Source organism: Medicago truncatula, chromosome 4 (genome assembly GCF_003473485.1).
Source record: "Medicago truncatula cultivar Jemalong A17 chromosome 4, MtrunA17r5.0-ANR, whole genome shotgun sequence".
NCBI classification, from domain to species: domain Eukaryota; kingdom Viridiplantae; phylum Streptophyta; class Magnoliopsida; order Fabales; family Fabaceae; genus Medicago; species Medicago truncatula.
Window position 1 is genome coordinate 64,569,233 of NC_053045.1, and position 18,497 is coordinate 64,587,729.

General features: G+C 35.2%; 2 protein-coding genes and 1 pseudogene across 6 annotated transcripts; all 3 read left to right on the plus strand.

Annotated features, from left to right (window-relative positions):
- Positions 1–2,128, plus strand: LOC25494368 (ATP-dependent Clp protease ATP-binding subunit ClpX). 5 transcript variants are annotated; one of them, XR_003011270.2, is made up of 6 exons: positions 1–431; positions 538–668; positions 769–843; positions 918–995; positions 1,473–1,602; positions 1,756–1,895. XR_003011270.2 is itself a non-coding variant. In XM_024781669.2 (5 exons), exons 1-5 carry the CDS (start codon positions 188–190, stop codon positions 1,497–1,499), a joined length of 555 nt encoding a protein of 184 aa, XP_024637437.1. In that variant the 5' UTR covers positions 1–187; the 3' UTR covers positions 1,500–1,898. The 5 variants fall into 5 exon arrangements, 4 of the variants coding, with proteins under 4 accessions (XP_024637437.1, XP_024637438.1, XP_013458712.1 ...); XM_024781669.2 differs by having other exon boundaries at positions 1,473–1,898; XM_024781670.2 differs by lacking the exon at positions 1,473–1,602 and having other exon boundaries at positions 918–999; positions 1,756–1,890.
- A 2,981-nt stretch (positions 2,129–5,109) lies between these two features.
- LOC120580228 (photosystem II D2 protein-like) lies at positions 5,110–6,218 on the plus strand (annotated as a pseudogene).
- Positions 6,219–6,269: 51 nt separating this feature from the next.
- Positions 6,270–17,602, plus strand: LOC25494369 (cullin-associated NEDD8-dissociated protein 1). Its single transcript, XM_013603259.3, has 28 exons — positions 6,270–6,409; positions 6,565–6,626; positions 6,737–7,117; positions 7,210–7,375; positions 7,832–7,961; positions 8,357–8,471; positions 8,583–8,740; positions 8,848–8,971; positions 9,261–9,311; positions 9,390–9,472; positions 10,212–10,296; positions 10,362–10,463; positions 10,552–10,650; positions 11,434–11,544; positions 11,623–11,706; positions 11,778–11,918; positions 13,235–13,327; positions 13,485–13,606; positions 13,702–13,864; positions 14,164–14,403; positions 14,770–15,018; positions 15,138–15,314; positions 15,411–15,557; positions 15,876–15,992; positions 16,157–16,325; positions 16,721–16,798; positions 16,879–17,017; positions 17,188–17,602. Exons 2-28 carry the CDS (start codon positions 6,591–6,593, stop codon positions 17,282–17,284), a joined length of 3,657 nt encoding a protein of 1,218 aa, XP_013458713.1. The 5' UTR covers positions 6,270–6,409; positions 6,565–6,590; the 3' UTR covers positions 17,285–17,602.
- Positions 17,603–18,497: the final 895 nt, after the last annotated feature.

The following is an 18,497-nucleotide window of genomic DNA, read 5'->3' on the forward strand; positions in this document are numbered from 1 at the left end:
AGAACAACAAGGTTATTCCAATAGTTGTTCAAATATAAATGTTAGATAGCTTGTTTCGCTCGCTCAGACTAGTCACAGGGAGCCAGGAGTAAAAGAAAGGATGTTGTCGTTGTTAAGATGGAGGTTGTCACTATTATACCACTGTCAGCCACTGCCATAGCTGCAACCGCAACAATCAACATCATGGATGATTCAGAATCAGCGTCAGAAATGGGAAGGAAGAAGAGACGATTATGAGCATATGAGGGCAGTTGTGAACTGCCCACGTTGCTCCAACAACATGTCCCTTGTAAAACTGCCTTCTATTTCCGCCCTTACAAGCTTTGTTCTTTCATTGAGGTTGCCAGACTCCCTAACCCTACTCTTACTCCTAAACAGATTTGTAAGTTCCTCGATTCCTTTGTCGTTGCTCATTGGTCCTACTGACTCGGGTATCGTATCATATCATCATTCTCAATTCAATTCAATTCAATTCATTGCTGCAACAAACAACATTCACTTTATTCTCTTCTATTGTATCATTACATTACATTACAGGAAAGACCTTGCTTCCTAAAACGTTGGCCCGTATTGTCAATGTACCCTTTACTATGGCCGATTCTACAACCTTCACCCAGGCTGGTTATGTCGGTCAAGACGTTCACTCCATTTTATATAACCTTCTTCAAGTATGCTCTCTCAATCTTTTCTTCCTTTTCTCAACTTTAATCATGCTAATTCATTCCTCTTTTTTTCCTTTTCTAACATAACACCACTGTCTTTTTTTAGGAAGCTGATTTTGATGTCGAACTAGCTCAGCCAGGGATTGTCTATATTGATGAAATTGATAAGATCACTAACAAGGTTTCACATTTCATTTCAGTTATTGAGTAATCTTATTTTACTGTAAAATGTTAATATTGCCTTTTATTTTGCAGTCCGAGAGTATAAGCGGTGGAAGAGATGTGTCCGGGGAAGGTGTTCAGCATGCCTTACTCAAAATGTTGGAAAGCACCGTAGGTCAATTTTATTATTAACATGATGTTCTACTCATTAATTTATATGTACCTGCTCGGAAAATATGTACATGTATAAAAACTTATGAATAAGGTAGGGCACATTGTTTGTCAATTATTTCAAGTTATGGTATGCAAATATACAATACTAGGAAAAATGTTTGTCATAATCTACCTAATTAAAAAATGTATCATTCTTTAACATTACCATCCCAAACAAATTATAAGAAGTAATATTTACAAAATTCAGATGTTGACAGTTTGAGAAAATGGTTAGCAATTGAATGAAGCCACTCTTCCTTTGTTTTTGCCATATTATAACTCATGACGTAAGGGTTCCAAATTTTGAGGGAACTATTTGGAATTTCATTGGTACAGTTTTAAAGAATTTAGAATGTTAAATTGTGTTTTCCTTGTTCTACTTCTATATGTTATTCTTATTTCTTATTATTTGAAAGGGATCTTCTCCTTTCATAGGTCGTGAGTGTAGCTGCATTTTACTGATAATGCTTTGAGATTGATTGCAAAGAAAGCGACGGTGAAGAACACGGGTGCACGTGGTTTAAAAGCCTTATTGGAAAATATTCTTACTGAAGCAATGTTTGATGTACACGCTACCTGTGGAAATATAAGATCATATTCTATTGTTTTTCTCATCTATATTTCCCTACCCTCCAAAACTGTTGCATATGGAAGTGGATTTTTTTTAAAGAAAAAGGTGGTTATCAATATGAATGTTGATTTTTGTTTTTATCTACAGATTCCAGACAAGACTGATATTGATAACATAAATGGGGTATTGGTTGATGAAGAGGCAGTTGGACAAGTCAATGGTACTGGCTGTGGAGCAAAAATCATATGCAGAGATGATGGCGCATTGGAGTGTCAAGCAAGAACAATGTGTTTGTAAATAGTCAAGAGAGTATTGCAATTCCTTCTTTTTCTTCTTTATCAGCTTTTCCTTTCTTCTTTAATTTTTTCCTTGTTCGTTTTTGCATACTAAACCCTGTCCCCCCAAAATGCGTGTAATATAGGAGATGTTTATTTTTTTGGGGGTGCTGTATTAGAATCAAACTGTTATGTATGTACACGCAATAAGCATTGTATAATCGATGCTCATTTTCATATCATTATAGGCTCCCTGTTTTAGTCTTATTTCATTTCTTGGTTGAATTCAAAACAAGATGGTATGACTTAGACATTTTGTGTGTGCACCAAGTTAATTTTTTATTACTACCTACAACCAAGATTTTAAGCCCATGGATGGATTCCTCTAGAATCCAGAAACATAAACCCTAAACCAGAGTTCCTGTCAGAGCTTATTTTCCGCGACCACCGTGCCAGAATGCGTCTCCTCCGTGCCGGAGCACCTATCTGCAGCCAATTGCTTAAGAAGGTTAAAAAATATCTATTTATTCTTCTCGCTCTGATTGAGTGTTTATCTTTCAAGTAACTTTAGTTTCAAATATCCTTCATTTGCTCGTCGTTATATGAGGTTGTTAGGAGAAAATGGGTTGCACCTGAAATAGTATATTTTAATATTTTTGTGTTTGTTGTGTAAAGAAATTCAAGTTTATAGCATTCTCAAGAGATGTGGCATTAGTTGATTTTATTGAATTTGGGTCCTCTTTACCTGTGTTTTTGTGCTCTGAGATCATACTATAAAGTAGAACCATCAAGTATTATATGATGTGAATGAGTTGTATTGGCCACTGGCTAGTATACCTACAAGACCCTTGAATGTTTCTTTTATAATTTTCATCATTTTGATACTTCTTAGTTGCAGCTGAAAAATATGCTTTGTTCAAGGGGAAAAGAGAACTTTGATCCTTGTGTCTTTAGATAATGTTTTTATGCGTTTTAGATGTAATTTCATGTTATTGCACACTGAACTCTGTTAAGCTTTTATGCCTCTTGCCTGCATAATTTGTATGATAAGCTTTATTTGGAGAATTCATATTTTGTAGCGAATGCCTCCCAACACAGAAGTGAGACTTAGATCCAAAGGTATTGATTGTGGAACAACTTGGCCTTTTGGTGTGATTCACATTTGGCAAAGGGAGCTCAACTCAGAAAAAGTGGTCATTGAATCAGATGCAATTATGCAAAAGTTGTTGTTCTGCATTCATGGATCCACTACTGATTTTTAAGAATATGGAATCTGTTCTAGCAAACACGGCAACCACTATGGGTTTCCATTAAGTTATTATTCTCCTCTACATCATGTTTTAATTGTGAAGATCTAGATAGATTCAGTTTCTTTAGCAGGTCCATGCGTATGCTTTATGTATTTTAGATAGCGTGATTTGTTAATGATACCAAGGGCTAGATGATTTTAGCACGAAATTGAAAACTTTTACAGTGCCCTTTTTTTTATCATGATATGCCAGACTTGTGCATTCAACTCGCATGGTAATGACGCCCTTTGGTGGATTTCTTCAATTGGCTATAATGTTCCTACTATAAATGTGTGAACTCATGATCCTGCACTTGCATGCTCCTTTGTCATTAAGTACATCAACAAATTGGTTAAATATTTTATTTGTTTAAGAGACCTGAAGCTAATGTTAAAGATCTCCAATGCTAGTTTACCATTTCAAGAACACGCTTAGCTTTTATTATTATTAAGAAAGTAGACCTCAAAATGTTTTTTTCTTTTATATCTGAAAAATTCTGAATGCTTGTTGAAGTGGGAGTTATATATTGTTGATATGTGATAACTGGTAACCTCCTACACCGACTATTGTCTTATAACTTTGGGGGTTACACAAACTTGCCTACAAACAATCTTTTTGCCCTAAATCCGACAATGAGTTTTACTGGTAAGACAATGTTGTTGTCATGATAAAGATATATAGTTTCTTCCTTCTATTTCTAAATCGGTTTGAAAAGCGTCTTTCGAAGAAATATTTGAAGCTTAGGTCTTGATTAAAAGCTGACCAAGTAACGGTACTCAGAACAAGTAGTATGTGTGCTTGCCATTGATTGTGTAAAAGTGGTAGGAACCACAACTCAAGAGTCGTTGAAATAAAAGAAAGCCAAATAGAGACAGTATCGAGGAAAGCCTATGAATCGGAAAAAATAGAGACATTTTCTAATATTTTACTTCTAGGTATTGAAATAAAGCGTCTTTAGAGGTGGACTTGCTGAAACTTTGCAAATCACGAATGAGTTGACGAAGTATATGGATTGACAAATGCGGGATTAAGTTATGAAATATAAGTCAATTGCATACATACTGTACTTTTTTTTTAATGAAATTTCTCCTTGGCCATAAATTGAACACGTATTGTTAAGATATTTGACTCTTCTTGTGATTATCTTGTTGATGACCAAAACTCAAAAAGTGAAACAAAATGCTTATATGTTTTTCTCTATGCATTGGATCATGACTTGAGTATGTTGATTGCATAAAACAGGTGTTGATCTGATTTCTTAATAATGATCAAATTGACAAGAATATGCAAACAACCATAATACGAAGTTTAAAAACTGGAATTTTTTATTTTTTCTTAGGGGAAAAACTGGAAATCTGTTAATCTATCTATAGATAAAAAATAAAAAAGAATACTCCTTTAACCCAATTTGATATTCGCGCACGAACATTTCCTATCAGTATACAGCCTGATCGGCAACACACTTTTCAAAATGAAAGAAATAATATACACAACTTAGTAGTAATTATGTTTCATTCGGATACTTATTGTAAATATTCTTTTTTTTTTTTTTGGGTACAATGGAGGGCGGAAACCCATAAAAAAAAATTACGAACCCATCAAGGGAAAATAAATGGCTAATTAGTTTTATCTTGTTGGGAAAATTAGAGACTAGTTTGACTTGAAGACTCGTAAAACATCAAGCTACAACCTACACACTATCTTTGTGTTCCACTTTATTTGAATTAAGCGTCGAATCTTTTACAATTGTCTTCTTCCATTCTTATTAGTCTTTTCCCTTTGATAAGAATATGAGTGACAATTAAATAGTCTACATTTAGCTCTACTGCATTAAAAATACAAAAACCAAAATATATCGAAAAATGTGATACATGACGTTAGAAAAGGGAAAAGTGTAGTTACAAGCTAATTGCACCAACTCTGAGAATGACGATAATTTGAGATGGGAGTGAAATCATCCTTACACTCATGATGGACACATCAATTTCTCGAGGCTATGCATATCTTGGAGGCAAAGAAGGCGTGTGTGGTTTTATTTACGGGTGTGCAAAAGAATTGGTTAACCTCAACTTTTATTTACAAGATGCCCACTTATGAATAAGAGAATGGATCTCCTCCCGCATGTTTCTCATCAGTTTTCGACGGTGTGAGAATCAACACCATTAAACATGTTATCTCTCCTAATTTTAACTTTTAAATTTCCATGCATTTAAACGGAGAAGGTGTTCATTGTGGTGTTACGGGAACACATGGTCTTCACGTTGTGGTTGTGGTGGTGAAGGTGGATTGCGCCTATTTTGTCGCGGGGGGTTGGTTCAAAGGTACCACCTTGTAACTTCATGGTATACTCGTGGATTGAAAGATTCTTATTTGGAAGGTTGTAACTTCTTAACTGCGATAGTCTCTACTTCTAGTAATAGTTTAGCACACTCTTTGTTGTTAGTCTGAGTCCTGAAGCACGTGGAGATTTTACCAGTTGGTGTCAATTAGGTGGTTTGTGGACTCTTGTTGCTCTCCATGGTGCTTTATGATTAATAGGTTTTATATTACATCAATTTGAACTTGCTTGATTTGTTCAATTGCTTCCTTAAAATCCAATCGCATTCTCTGGTTTAATTGATGTTTTTGTTTATGTATTCATGATTTATCCACTAGGTCGGCCTAATTTTGGTGTAGCAGTTATATTTCGATTCATTATCTTTTTCTAAGGGTTTCATAATTGGACATTAAAATCATTTCATACGATGAGAGTTGCTGGTGTACTGGGCACTGCCTACTATGCGCTATTCATGGTTCTACCATAGGAAATACATTATTTGAAGATTGTGATGACGCAAATTCATTTCGTGATTTTAACTCAACTCAAGCGGAATAAATTTATTCAACGGTCACCGCTAACCACTTTTGGTACCAAATATTTGGGGTTGCTTTTTCCAACGACGACTATTTTATATTGCGAGAAATTAAATTGAATCTAAAGTATTTTGTGAAGGATCACTTAGGTCTTCACTTAAAAAAAAAAAAAAATTAAGAGAAGAAGAGATAAAGAGAGAGAGGAAAAAAGCAGTAATAATAATAAATTTGGGTGTAAGCAAGCAAGTAGGGTTTATAAACGAAACGAAAGGAAACGAAAAGGGTTCGACAGTTGTTGAGAGTGAGTGAGTTTAGAGAAAGAGAAAGACGCATTTGGTTTGATCGATTCCGCCGCATCGATTTCTGATCGACTCTCGCACTAGGGTTCGTTTATATCTCTCTTCTTCAATTCTCCTTTTTAATAATTCAATACAATCGAATTTAAATCTTCGTTGATTCTGATTCTTGTTGATTATTTTTCATTTCAATTCAACTTTGTATTGTAATCCCTGACATTGGACTCGACTCACTCATCACAGTGTTGTTGTTTGCTGCTTCTGCAAATATGGCGAACTTAGCTTTGCCTGGTATTCTTGAAAAGGTACTTTTTCTCTCTTTTTCTTTTAACACTGTTTTTATGTGTTTGTGTTGTATTAATTAGGTTTATGATAACAAATAATCTTCAACTTTGTATGTATGTATTTGTGACAGATGACTGGGAAGGATAAAGATTACAGATATATGGCCACATCTGATTTGCTTAATGAATTGACCAAACCTACTTTTAGGGCTGATGCTGATCTCGAACTTAAATTGAAAAATATAATCATTCAACAGCTTGATGATGCTGCTGGTGATGTTTCTGGTCTTGCTGTTAAATGTCTTGCTCCATTAGTCAGGAAGATGAATGAGTCTAGGGTTGTTGAAATGACTAGTCAACTCTGTGACAAAATACTTAATGGCAAGGATCAGCATCGCGACACTGCTAGCATTGCTTTGAAGACTGTTGTTGCTGAAGTTTCTACCCAATCCCTTGCACAGTCCATTCTCTCCATTCTATCCCCACAATTGATCAAAGGAATTACTGCCAAAGTAACTAACTAACTACCTAACTCCCTTCTCGTTTATCTACTTTCCTTTCTTTTCTTTGTTTCACATGCTTAACACTGTTGTACCCTTCACAGGATATGACCACAGAGATTAAATGTGAATGTCTCGATATTTTATGCGACGTCCTTCATAAATTTGGGAATCTAATGGCAGCGGATCATGACCTATTGTTAAATTCCCTGCTTTCTCAGTTGAATTCTAACCAAGCTACAGTTCGTAAGAAGTCTGTTGCATGCCTTGGTAAGACATATTTTAATTTGCTGGCTTTTGTTTTTCTGTAAAATTTGTTCTTCATGAGTGGGGAGTTGATATTACTTTCCGCAGTTTGAGTTTTCTCAATTATTTTCCATACATCTTGGTTAAACACCCTATTGTAGTTTTTTTGTTGCGTCTGAGGCAACTTTGATTCAGTAACTGGAAGATAGATAGATTTGTGTTTCATGTTTCAATGAGCATCTGATTAACATTATTTTCAATGAGTTTGACTCTATTAATTGATTTTCCCAAATATGAGTTTGAAATGAAGAGATTGTGTTCAAATGCTTTTACACTTCATCGTAAAACTTGTGTTGATTCTTTAACCTAAAGCAACTAAAATGATGTTTGGTATCAACCCTGAAGTGGCCTCTTTTATTTTGGTCAAAAACATTATTGTCAATTAATGCAAAACTGTTAACATGTTTTTCTTCTTGTCAGCATCTCTTTCTTCAAGTTTGTCAGATGATTTGTTGGCAAAGGCAACAGTTGAAATTGTTACCAAATTGAAAAATAAGGCTGCCAAGTCTGATATGACTCGTACAAATATACAAATGATTGGCGCTATAAGGTTAGCAATTTCTTTCACATTATTTTCTCCCTCTTGCTTCAGTCTCTTTTTCATGTTGAAAATAGTGTTATCACTAGTAGATAGTGGAAGTGGTTCAAAACCAAAAAGCCACTGTGTCATATATAGCGGACACGGACAACATTACTGAACTATATAGGCAAACAGTGGAAGTCACATTATGGTTGAAATAAATCGGTGCCATTTATAAATGTTAATCTGTATACAAATAAAAATAAGCTGCATGATAAATATAAACTGTATTAAATGGTGACACAACATCACTAACATTATAACACCTCGTGGTATGGCGTTGCCTTCCCCCACAACCACTAGTAACAACACTGGTTGAAAATAGAACGTTTGTAGTAACAAATTTGAGCTAATTGGTGTTACAGTCGAGCAGTTGGCTACCGATTTGGACCCCATCTTGGAGATACAGTTCCAGTCCTTATTAACTATTGTACTACCGCCTCAGAAAATGATGAAGAGCTTCGTGAGTACAGTCTGCAGGTGCCATATTTGTTTATTATCCATAATTTTATACTATGAAATGTTTGTATTTATATTTATTTATGGTACACTACTAGTTATATATTCAATAATGTCGAAATTTTGCTGCAGGCGCTAGAAAGCTTTCTCCTAAGGTGTCCAAGGGACATTTCAGTGTATTGTGATGAAATTCTTCACCTGGCACTGACATATCTGAGTTATGACCCAAACTTTACTGACAACATGGAGGAGGATACAGATGATGAAGGTCATGAAGAGGAGGATGATGAGTATGTGTCTCTGTGCCTATTTGATTCAGTTGGTTGCCTGTATGGTATTTATATTTGCACAATATTCTTCTTGTTAATCATATCATATATCAAATATTATTTTCCAGAGAAAGTGCAAATGAATATACAGATGATGAAGATGCCAGCTGGAAAGTGCGCAGAGCAGCAGCTAAATGCTTAGCCGCATTGATTGTTTCTCGTCCTGAGATGCTTTCAAAGCTGTATGATGAGGTAACTTTGCTTTCACTTGTTCATAATTTTGTGTAATTTGTTAATAAACTACTGTTCTCTTTATTTTTCTGAGATTTTGCTATTCTTGCATCATGATATCCTTCTGGGCTGTGAGTAAACATTTGGTATACTAGATTTATTGTTTGATAATTTTTGTATCCACATGTTCTTCCAATAAAATTTCTTTTGTCTCAAAGAAACTGTGTAATTGTTTGTGTATATGGCTCTTCACTCCCTGTTATTATTTTTAGTTAAATGACGGCATATCCTTCGCCTTCCTGCTTTACAGGCTTGTCCAAAACTGATTGACAGATTTAAAGAGAGAGAAGAAAATGTCAAGGTAGGTCAGAATAAGTCTTTTATTGATTGATTGTCTTTTAAGACCCATGGTTGTTTATCTGACATGCATATGTTGCAGATGGATGTATTTAATACTTTCATTGAGCTCTTGCGTCAAACTGGAAATGTCACAAAAGGACAGACTGATGCAAATGAAACGAGGCTAGTGGCTTTTGTTTTTCCTAATCTGGAAGTACTTTGTATCTAATTTTATTTATTTATTCATGCTTTCTATTTAATTATTTGTACCCGTCTCGGTATACTTAAATCTTAAGATGCACTGTCAAATAATACTTCTATATAACTGTAAAATATATAAAATGGTTGTGTAGAAGATATACGAATATCCATCATTTATTGTTAAGATCAGTTTTATTTATTGTTGAGTTTATCACTCCTTAATTTAAGTAGTTGACAGTATGCATTTCTCCTGTAAAAGGAGTGCTCTTCCTAATGTAATAAATATTCAGTTTTGTCATACTCATTCCAAGAGGATGTTTTCTAGAAGAACCAGTAGCGCCCTTGAGATCTGTAACCTATGTCATTTGTTATCTTAGAGCACTTCTGTTACGACTGGTATCTATGACTTCATTGCTGTTTTTAAAGATATAGCACGATACAAATCTGAACATTGTTCCATAGGGTAAAGTTAGAAGAGAATACCCATTTTCGCATTAATAACTTAGCCACAGTTCTGTATATGTGTGAATATGCATCCAAATTCTAAAATACCCATTTTTGCGTTAATAATTTTGTTAATAAGCTTTTTCAAGAGCAATATGATCATTCAATGCAGTAGTCACTTCAAGTTTTCCTTTAGTTAATCCCAGTTTTTACAATTACCTCATAATTCATAATGTGTGGCACAAATTGACTGTCTTAACATTGACGTGCAATGCAGTCCTAAATGGTTGTTGAAGCAAGAACTGTCAAAGATTGTCAAATCCATCAATAGGCAGTTGCGTGAGAAATCTATCAAAACAAAGGTAGTGGTCATTAAAAGTTGATATCCATTAAAGTCTCAAGGTTTTGATCATAGTTGTCTATGCAGGTTGGTGCCTTTTCTGTTTTGAAAGAACTTGTGGTTGTCTTACCCAACTGTCTTGCTGACCACATCGGGTCACTCATTCCTGGAATTGAAAAGGCATTAAATGTAAGCAATATTCGAAAGATTTTTTTTCTTTCTTTAGTCACGCAGTTTTTCCTATTGCTCTTTATTTTGTCATTATTTTGCTTTTCAGGACAAATCATCCACCTCAAATTTGAAGATCGAAGCCCTGATATTTACACGATTGGTATTATCTTCGCATTCTCCGGATGTTTTCCATCCTTATATCAAGGTAACAAAATAAGGATTTATTTGATTTATTTACTCTTCAAATTGGTTTCACTACTTGTATTTTAGGGGAAATGATAGTGCCTAAACGGATGCAATATACTATGAGGATACATGTTATAAGTTATAATGAAATTCAACCCACTTGGGCTGGCCTGGTGCTGTTGGCTTGGGACCTTGGAGTGTGCTCCTCTCAAGGTCTCAGGTTCGATTCTCCCTGGTGCCAACTCGGTGTGCTAGTTTGGCTTCTTAAAAAAATAGTTATTAAGAAATTCTTAATTGTTATCAGCTTTTTTATTTTATTGTTCATTTTTCATAGTTCACTTCTTTTTCTATTTACGTCTCTTAATTTCTATGGAATAAAAATATTTTAATTTCTAAAAGCACTGTTTTTTACTCAATAGACAATAGTTCAAGCTTTTGGTTTAATTGTTTTTCTGATGTGGTGTCATATCCTAGTTAACTGTGTTGCCACAACTACAATTTTTCAGCGTTAAACGTTATGGTTGATTTGGTCGTTTACTTACTGTGAATATATATACAACAGGCAGTTGTAAGTACTGTCTTTCCCTGCATTCTATGTTGTGTAGGCTTCATGCGAGAGTTTGTGTCTTTTATGAAATCGATTCCTCGGTTTCCACAGCAAAATCCTTTACTTATACTTGTTTTTTGACACACTTTATTGGTTTATATTTGTTTGTTAAATTCTTAAATGGAAGGAATGTTTTGGCAGTCAATGTGGACAATAATGGCAGTATTTCATAACTGTATTTGTTTCTGTTTTTAGGCTCTTTCTGCTCCTGTGCTATCAGCTGTTGGTGACCGGTATTACAAGGTCACAGCAGAGGCCTTGAGGGTGTGTGGAGAACTTGTTAGTGTTGTGCGACCTAACATTGAGGTGTGTTTATATATCCTCTTCGGACTGTGAAATAATGGTATACCTGCTTCTAACAGTCAGAATGGTATTGTTGTGTAGGGGTCTGGTTTTGATTTCAGACCATACGTCCATCCCATATATAATGGCATTATGTCACGCTTAATAAACCAAGATCAGGATCAGGTTAGTTGTTTATTTTCTAGAATGACTGATTTAATGTTTTTATCATGCTTAATTAACTTTTTCCTCTCCAGGAGGTTAAAGAATGTGCTATCTCCTGCATGGGCCTCATTGTGTCAACATTTGGCGACCATCTAAATGCAGAATTACCTGCATGCCTTCCTGTGCTTGTTGATAGGATGGGAAATGAGATAACCCGACTTACAGCTGTCAAGGTTAACCCGTTGTACTTTGTAATTTAAAATTCTATGAACAGCTTTGACTTGCAACTTCTGATGCAGAATGTAAATGGTATTACTATGGTTATAAGAAAAGGCTATAGGCTAATATTAGGAAAGTCGCCAGATCTAAGAATTAGAGTTTATCTGAAATATTAGAACGGCATCTGTGCTTGATTTTCTTTGCTGGTTGCCACTCCCTTCTTCACAAGATCCAGTGTTGGGGTGTTCGAAATCCAAACTAACTGTTTAAACTTTAGATAGAGAGGTTCAGTGATTTGACAAAGAATGGAATTGAAGGTATGGTGTTATTGAAGAGATCTTTCTTAGCCTTGGACTGTATGTACCCATGTTAGGAATAGAAATAATGAATACAAACTGTTCCTCCCAAAATCTAAACAAAATGATTAGATACTGGTTCGGAGATTTGAGATAGATTGAAAGAGAAGATATGATGTTATTGAAGAGATTTTCCTTACCCTTGATAAGCATCTACCCAGGTTAGGAAACGAAAGGATGAATTCAAGCTGTAACTCTCCTGATTAAGGGAGCCTCAGCTCTCTCCTTCCAAAACCGATTTCCCACTAAACAAAATACCCATAATCTTCTCTCTAACTAAAACTCCCTTACTAACACAGACAAACTAAGTGGTTAGGTTTAGTTCCCAAATTTTAGGATTTTGCTTCTACATTTTATATAGTTGAGGGGATTTTTAAAGCTGGCCATCCCTCCCTTTTATTGATTTCTATAAATAATTTTCTTTCAAAGCATTTCCTCGCCAACCTATTGTTTATAACTAATTCACGAAGTGCGTAGTGAACTAACAATATGTTCAATATATCTCAATTATTTTTGCACACATTATTCATTGATGAACCTATTGCTCCAGTGTTGTTGACTTTTTATTTCTCTGCTTGAAGCAGGAGTCAGAAAAGGAACTAAAAACACTAAAATAAACAACATAAGAAGTTGGCAATTAATCATAGGTTTTAGGCTCTGCTTGATGCTATCATATAATCTTCACGAGATATTTTATGCTGCTTTACAATTTTCCCATGATTCCTTAAACTAAGTTAAGCTGTGATGATCCAATTAAGAGTTAAATAAGTCTATCACTGTATTGGTTAAATCAGTTTGTTATAAATTTTGTTATGTACCTAAATACCTAAAATTAAATTGGGGATTGATCTCTCAATCCAAAGGGCAGTAAGTTGGTATGCATTATTTGAGAAAGCTATTGTGCTATATTTGTTATGCAGAAAACTATTTAGCTCGAGTGGCAGTTGTCTTTACTATCTGTGTTTCTTATGCAGGCATTTGCTGTTATTGCTACGTCTCCACTTCGGGTAGATCTATCATGTGTCCTGGAGCAGGTTGTAGCAGAGTTGACTGCGTTCCTACGAAAAGTATGTAACTCATCTCACAATAAGCTGCTAATTATCTTGTAATGTATTTTATTGACATTTCTTGTTGTACTTGCATTTGCTTTTGAAGTCAAATTTCTTATAGTTTCCCACCATAAGGATTGAAAAATTGAGATTTGCTTTTGTTGTTCGCAAACAGGCTAACCGTGCACTAAGGCAGGCAACCTTGGGAACCTTGAATTCACTCATAGTTGCTTATGGTGATAAGATTGGTTTATCTGCGTATGAAGTTATCATTGTTGAACTGTCTGGACTAATTAGGTTTGTCTTAAAATCTAGTATCTGTACATCTACACCAGTTATGTGGATTGATTGACCCAGACTTATTTTTCTTATTTTTGCTGTTTGTATTTTAGTGATTCTGACTTGCATATGACGGCTCTTGCCTTGGAACTATGCTGCACACTAATGGGCGACGAAAGGTCAAGCCAAAGTGTTGCATTGGCTGTTAGAAACAAAGTTCTTCCCCAAGCTCTAACATTAATTAGAAGCTCGTTGCTGCAGGGGCAAGCACTTTTGGTAATTTTATGCTTGTGACTTGTTGATTATTTTAGATTAGATAGTGATATGGCTTGAAAACTGTGAGTCAGTGGTGGGCACCTCTCACCCTACAAATCGGTTGTGTGTGGTGTATATTGAGTTTCTCATTGGGTAGTGATATGCTTGAAAAGTGTTAATTAGCAGCGAGCATCTCACAAAATTTTGTGGGGGTTAAGTTAGGTCTAAACCTCAATTATAAGTTGAATAAGCATGACCCATTCTATATGTCTGATATTAAAAGCACACATGCTCAGATTGTTTTTTTGCTGAATGTGCAGGCTTTACAAAACTTTTTTGCTGCTTTAGTCTATTCTGCAAACACTAGTTTTGATTCTCTGCTGGAGTCGCTGCTTGGATGCGCCAAGCCTTCTCCACAGTCTGGTGGCATTGCTAAACAAGCATTGCATTCAATTGCTCAATGTGTGGCTGTTCTCTGCCTTGCCGCCGGTGACCAGAAGTGCACATCTACTGTGAAAATGCTCACTGACATTCTGAAGGATGACAGCAGCCCCAACTCAGTAAGTTCTCCTCACGTATTTGTGCTCTGTAGTGATTTTTTTTTTAATAATCCACCAACACCTATACAGGATCAGCATGCTCCAATTCAATTTGATCTTAAAGCGTAGAAATGGTGGACTGCTATTAGCTTTATCCCATTGCTTTCAGTTTCAATCCTCTCTTTTTTCCTATGTCTTGCTTTCTGTTTCTGTATTTTCAGAGTATAATAAGAAAATTTGAGTAGATCTTCAGAATATATTGTGGAACTATGCAATACTGTCACTTTCTCTATCTGAACTAAATGAAATACATCCCCACGTCAGTTTTCTTTTCAGATTATTTCTTGTTTTTAATGTACTAATCATTATGCTTTTTCTCTTTCAAAGGCTAAGCAGCACCTTGGCCTTCTATGTTTGGGAGAGATTGGTAGAAGGAAGGATCTAAGTGTACATGCACATATAGAAAATGTTGTAATTGAGTCTTTCCAATCTCCTTTTGAAGAGATAAAGTCCGCTGCCTCATACGCCCTTGGTAACATTGCTGTTGGTAATCTTCCCAAGTACTTGCCATTTATCTTGAATCAGATTGATAATCAGCAGAAGAAGCAATATCTCCTGCTTCATTCTTTGAAAGAGGTACGTACCCTTGAACAAAGAGTGTGTGTTTGTGTATAAATAATATGTGATTATGATGACTTTCTTAGGTGCTCTGATACGTAACGGAATGGGGATCTTTCTCTTGTCCTGCCTGGCAGGTAATTGTGAGACAGTCCGTAGATAAAGCAGAGTTCCAAGAGTCTAGTGTTGAAAAGATACTTAATTTGCTCTTTAACCACTGTGAAAGTGAGGAAGAGGGGGTGCGCAATGTTGTGGCTGAGTGTCTCGGAAAAATTGCGCTTATTGAACCTGTAAAACTTGTTCCTGCACTCAAGGTATCTGAACTTTATCTTGGTACCCTGTACTATTAGCTTGTGACTTGCATATTTTATATTTGGTGGTTATGTTTGTATATTCTAAATTTTTTATAGGTAAGAACAAGCAGTCCAGCTGCATTTACTCGAGCTACTGTTGTTATAGCTGTGAAGTACTCTATAGTTGAACGTCCGGAGAAGATAGATGAGATCATATACCCTGAAATATCATCATTTCTGATGCTTATAAAGGATAATGACAGGGTGAGTTTTTAATCAACTTTCTGAATGTTGATAAAGTAATGTAACAATTTTCTTTGGATGTGGCTTTTCTGAAGTAAGAGTCACTTTATAGGAAAAGTGAGTAGTTAACGGTACTGATTAAAATATGCATGCTACAAACATTTTTCCCCCCCTCTTAAAAATTAACCGCTAACATTAATGAAGTTATTTAATTACTAAACTTTGATTTCCAAATCAATAGCTATAACACTTTTTTTTTTTTTTTTGAATTATTTTTGGCTTATTGGCATATTGTTTTGTATCAACATATTGTTGCTGATTTTTACTTTGAACATGCAGCATGTTAGGCGAGCTGCTGTATTGGCTCTGAGCACATTTGCACACAATAAACCAAACCTCATCAAGGGGCTTCTTCCCGATCTGTTGCCTCTTCTTTACGATCAAACAATTGTTAAGGTAACCTGTATTACAACTTTCTGTTTTGTTGAATTCTGTTGATTATACGACATGACTATAATCGTAACATTTTCTTTTCTTTATGCTATGTACTTTCTGAAGTAATTTTAATATTTATAATGGCTTGATACCTGATTCTGATTTTTATAATGAATTTCTGACAGCAAGAACTGATAAGGACAGTTGATCTTGGCCCTTTCAAGCATACTGTGGATGATGGGCTTGAATTGAGAAAGGCGGCTTTTGAATGTGTAGATACTTTGCTGGATAGTTGCCTTGATCAACTAAACCCCTCGTCATTCATTGTTCCTTATCTTAAATCTGGTTTGGATGGTGAGCCCTAATTATAATCTTTCTCCCAGCCTGGCTAATTACATTTCTTTTTCATGATTCCCATATTTAATGTTACTTTCATTTTCATATTGCAACTTCTAACATATTTGCTTTACATTTACTCTTCACCCATTTGTCCAAGCATTGGGAACTTTATCATGTTTATCTGATACTCTATAAGCTTATTAGGACCTGATCCTTTTGTATACCAGTAGGCCCTGCATACAGCAGGAGCTCTATAGCTCCAGGCTGCCTTTTTGTTCCACTAATTTTTTTGAACATGTTATTCTATTATTTTTGCTTCTGGACTTGTGTTGATAATCCTACTTTATGCGTGTGTGTGCATGTGACTGTCTTGGTTCTAATTCTTTCATACTTTGTTTTTTGTATTTCAGATCATTATGATGTTAAAATGCCTTGTCACCTGATTCTTTCAAAACTAGCTGACAAGTGTCCATCTGCAGTGTTGGCAGGTTTATGTTGCATATGTTGAAGTATTTAGATCTCATTGTATTACATTTCTCTTTTTCTAATTTGAAATGTCACCTTTCAGTGTTGGATTCATTGGTGGATCCTCTCCACAAGACTATCAACTTTAAGCCAAAGCAAGATGCAGTCAAACAAGAAGTAGATCGCAATGAAGACATGATTCGAAGTGCACTCCGAGCTATTGCTTCTTTGAACCGCATAAGGTTGGTATATTGTGCTTTATGTAAGTCAGCTATTTATTGTGCATGACTCGTCTTTTATTGATGCATAATATAATCACCAAGTGTTTTCTGTTTGTTGAAAATGCTTTTGTCCTTGCACGTTCATGTTTTTTCTGAAAAGTGATTTCTTTTTTTGAATTTGCATTATGCAGCGGAGGAGATTGCAGTGCTAAGTTCAAGAGCCTTATGAATGAAATATCAAAAACACAAACTCTTTGGGATAAATATTACTCAATCCGCAATGAATGATGCAAATCCACAGTTTTTAATTTCTCATAGTTCAGGACCGAGTGATATGACATCATCGCCTGCCGGGGAATGCAACTAGTGATATGGTGATTTCAAAACTCATTGATACAAGGGTCTGGAAAACTAGTAGTCATTTCTTGTACAGGATGAAAGATTTTGCTTTTTTGTTGTATTTGTATATCTTTTAGCTACATCATCTGATGATCAATTGCTGCCCCCTAACATCCTCGTAGAAAAATTGAATGCTGAAAAAAGAAATTAATAGACATTGATGGAATCCCCGAGATATTTTTCCGTAAAACTTTTCATCTTCTCGAATCATTCATTGTTGTTTCCCATACATATTACGGTTTACTGTCATTTTCTTTCCCCCTTTTTATAGTTTACTGATAGGGTTTTTTTCCCGTTGAATAGATATAGGGTGGGGAATGCTACAATACAACCGTCACCGTCACATTTTACGAAGGAGCATTTGGCATGATGCACCTTTTTGAAATGGACACAAAAATCCCATCTTTCCTTTTTAAAGCTGTGTTTTAACAAGTGTGTAGTTTTGTAATGAAATATTTAATTGTCTTTTAAATCCATTTTTGTATAATTTCCCCTTTTCACCGATTTATTCCTCACCTAAAGTTTCGAGATGCTGTTGCAAGGTCAATAGCTCCGTGAATTCTCAGTTTTTTCTAGAAACAGCTAATTAAATTATTATTCATTTTTTTTTTTTTGAATTTTAGTCCTTGTTATTTTTTTTATTGGATTAAAGGTACTTTTTTTAAAAATAACAATAAAATAGGGATAAAAATTAAACCGTTTTGTTCTAACCCTCACATCACTCCTATTTTTGTCACGCAAGTTTCTTCCTTTTGATCATGTAATTGTATGTTTTCATTTGCCATAGAAGTAGAACTTCTTGGTGCGGTATGGGGGAGAAAGTTGATTTTGATTATTGGATCAAATAGACAACATGGTATTATCATAGACTATTATTAACACTAGCTAGATGATGTATTATTGAGAGGGTAAGCTATAAAGTTTTTAATGATTTTCATATCGCTTACGTGTGGTGTATAGTTTGTAGCAGACAAAATTACTTTGTTTTGAAGGAAAAAAAAGGTAATTTTATCAAGTGTATGCTGCAAACTATACTTATGTGGGTGTCAAGCGAGACACCTACATGCATACTCTCTCCTCCATTCCCCACTCTTCACCACCG

Excerpts from the sequence above, each read along its gene's own strand:
- LOC25494369 (XM_013603259.3), top strand. The coding sequence starts at position 6,591 with ATGGCGAACTTAGCTTTGCCTGGTATTCTTGAAAAG. Across the intron at positions 8,472-8,582 it reads TTCGTGAGTACAGTCTGCAG|GCGCTAGAAAGCTTTCTCCT; the intron begins GTGCCATATTTG and ends ATTTTGCTGCAG. Across the intron at positions 15,558-15,875 it reads TTATAAAGGATAATGACAGG|CATGTTAGGCGAGCTGCTGT; the intron begins GTGAGTTTTTAA and ends TTGAACATGCAG.
- LOC25494368 (XM_013603258.3), top strand. The coding sequence starts at position 188 with ATGATTCAGAATCAGCGTCAGAAATGGGAAGGAAGAAGAGACGATTAT. Across the intron at positions 844-917 it reads TTGATAAGATCACTAACAAG|TCCGAGAGTATAAGCGGTGG; the intron begins GTTTCACATTTC and ends TTTATTTTGCAG. Across the intron at positions 996-1,755 it reads TCAAAATGTTGGAAAGCACC|ATTCCAGACAAGACTGATAT; the intron begins GTAGGTCAATTT and ends TTTTATCTACAG.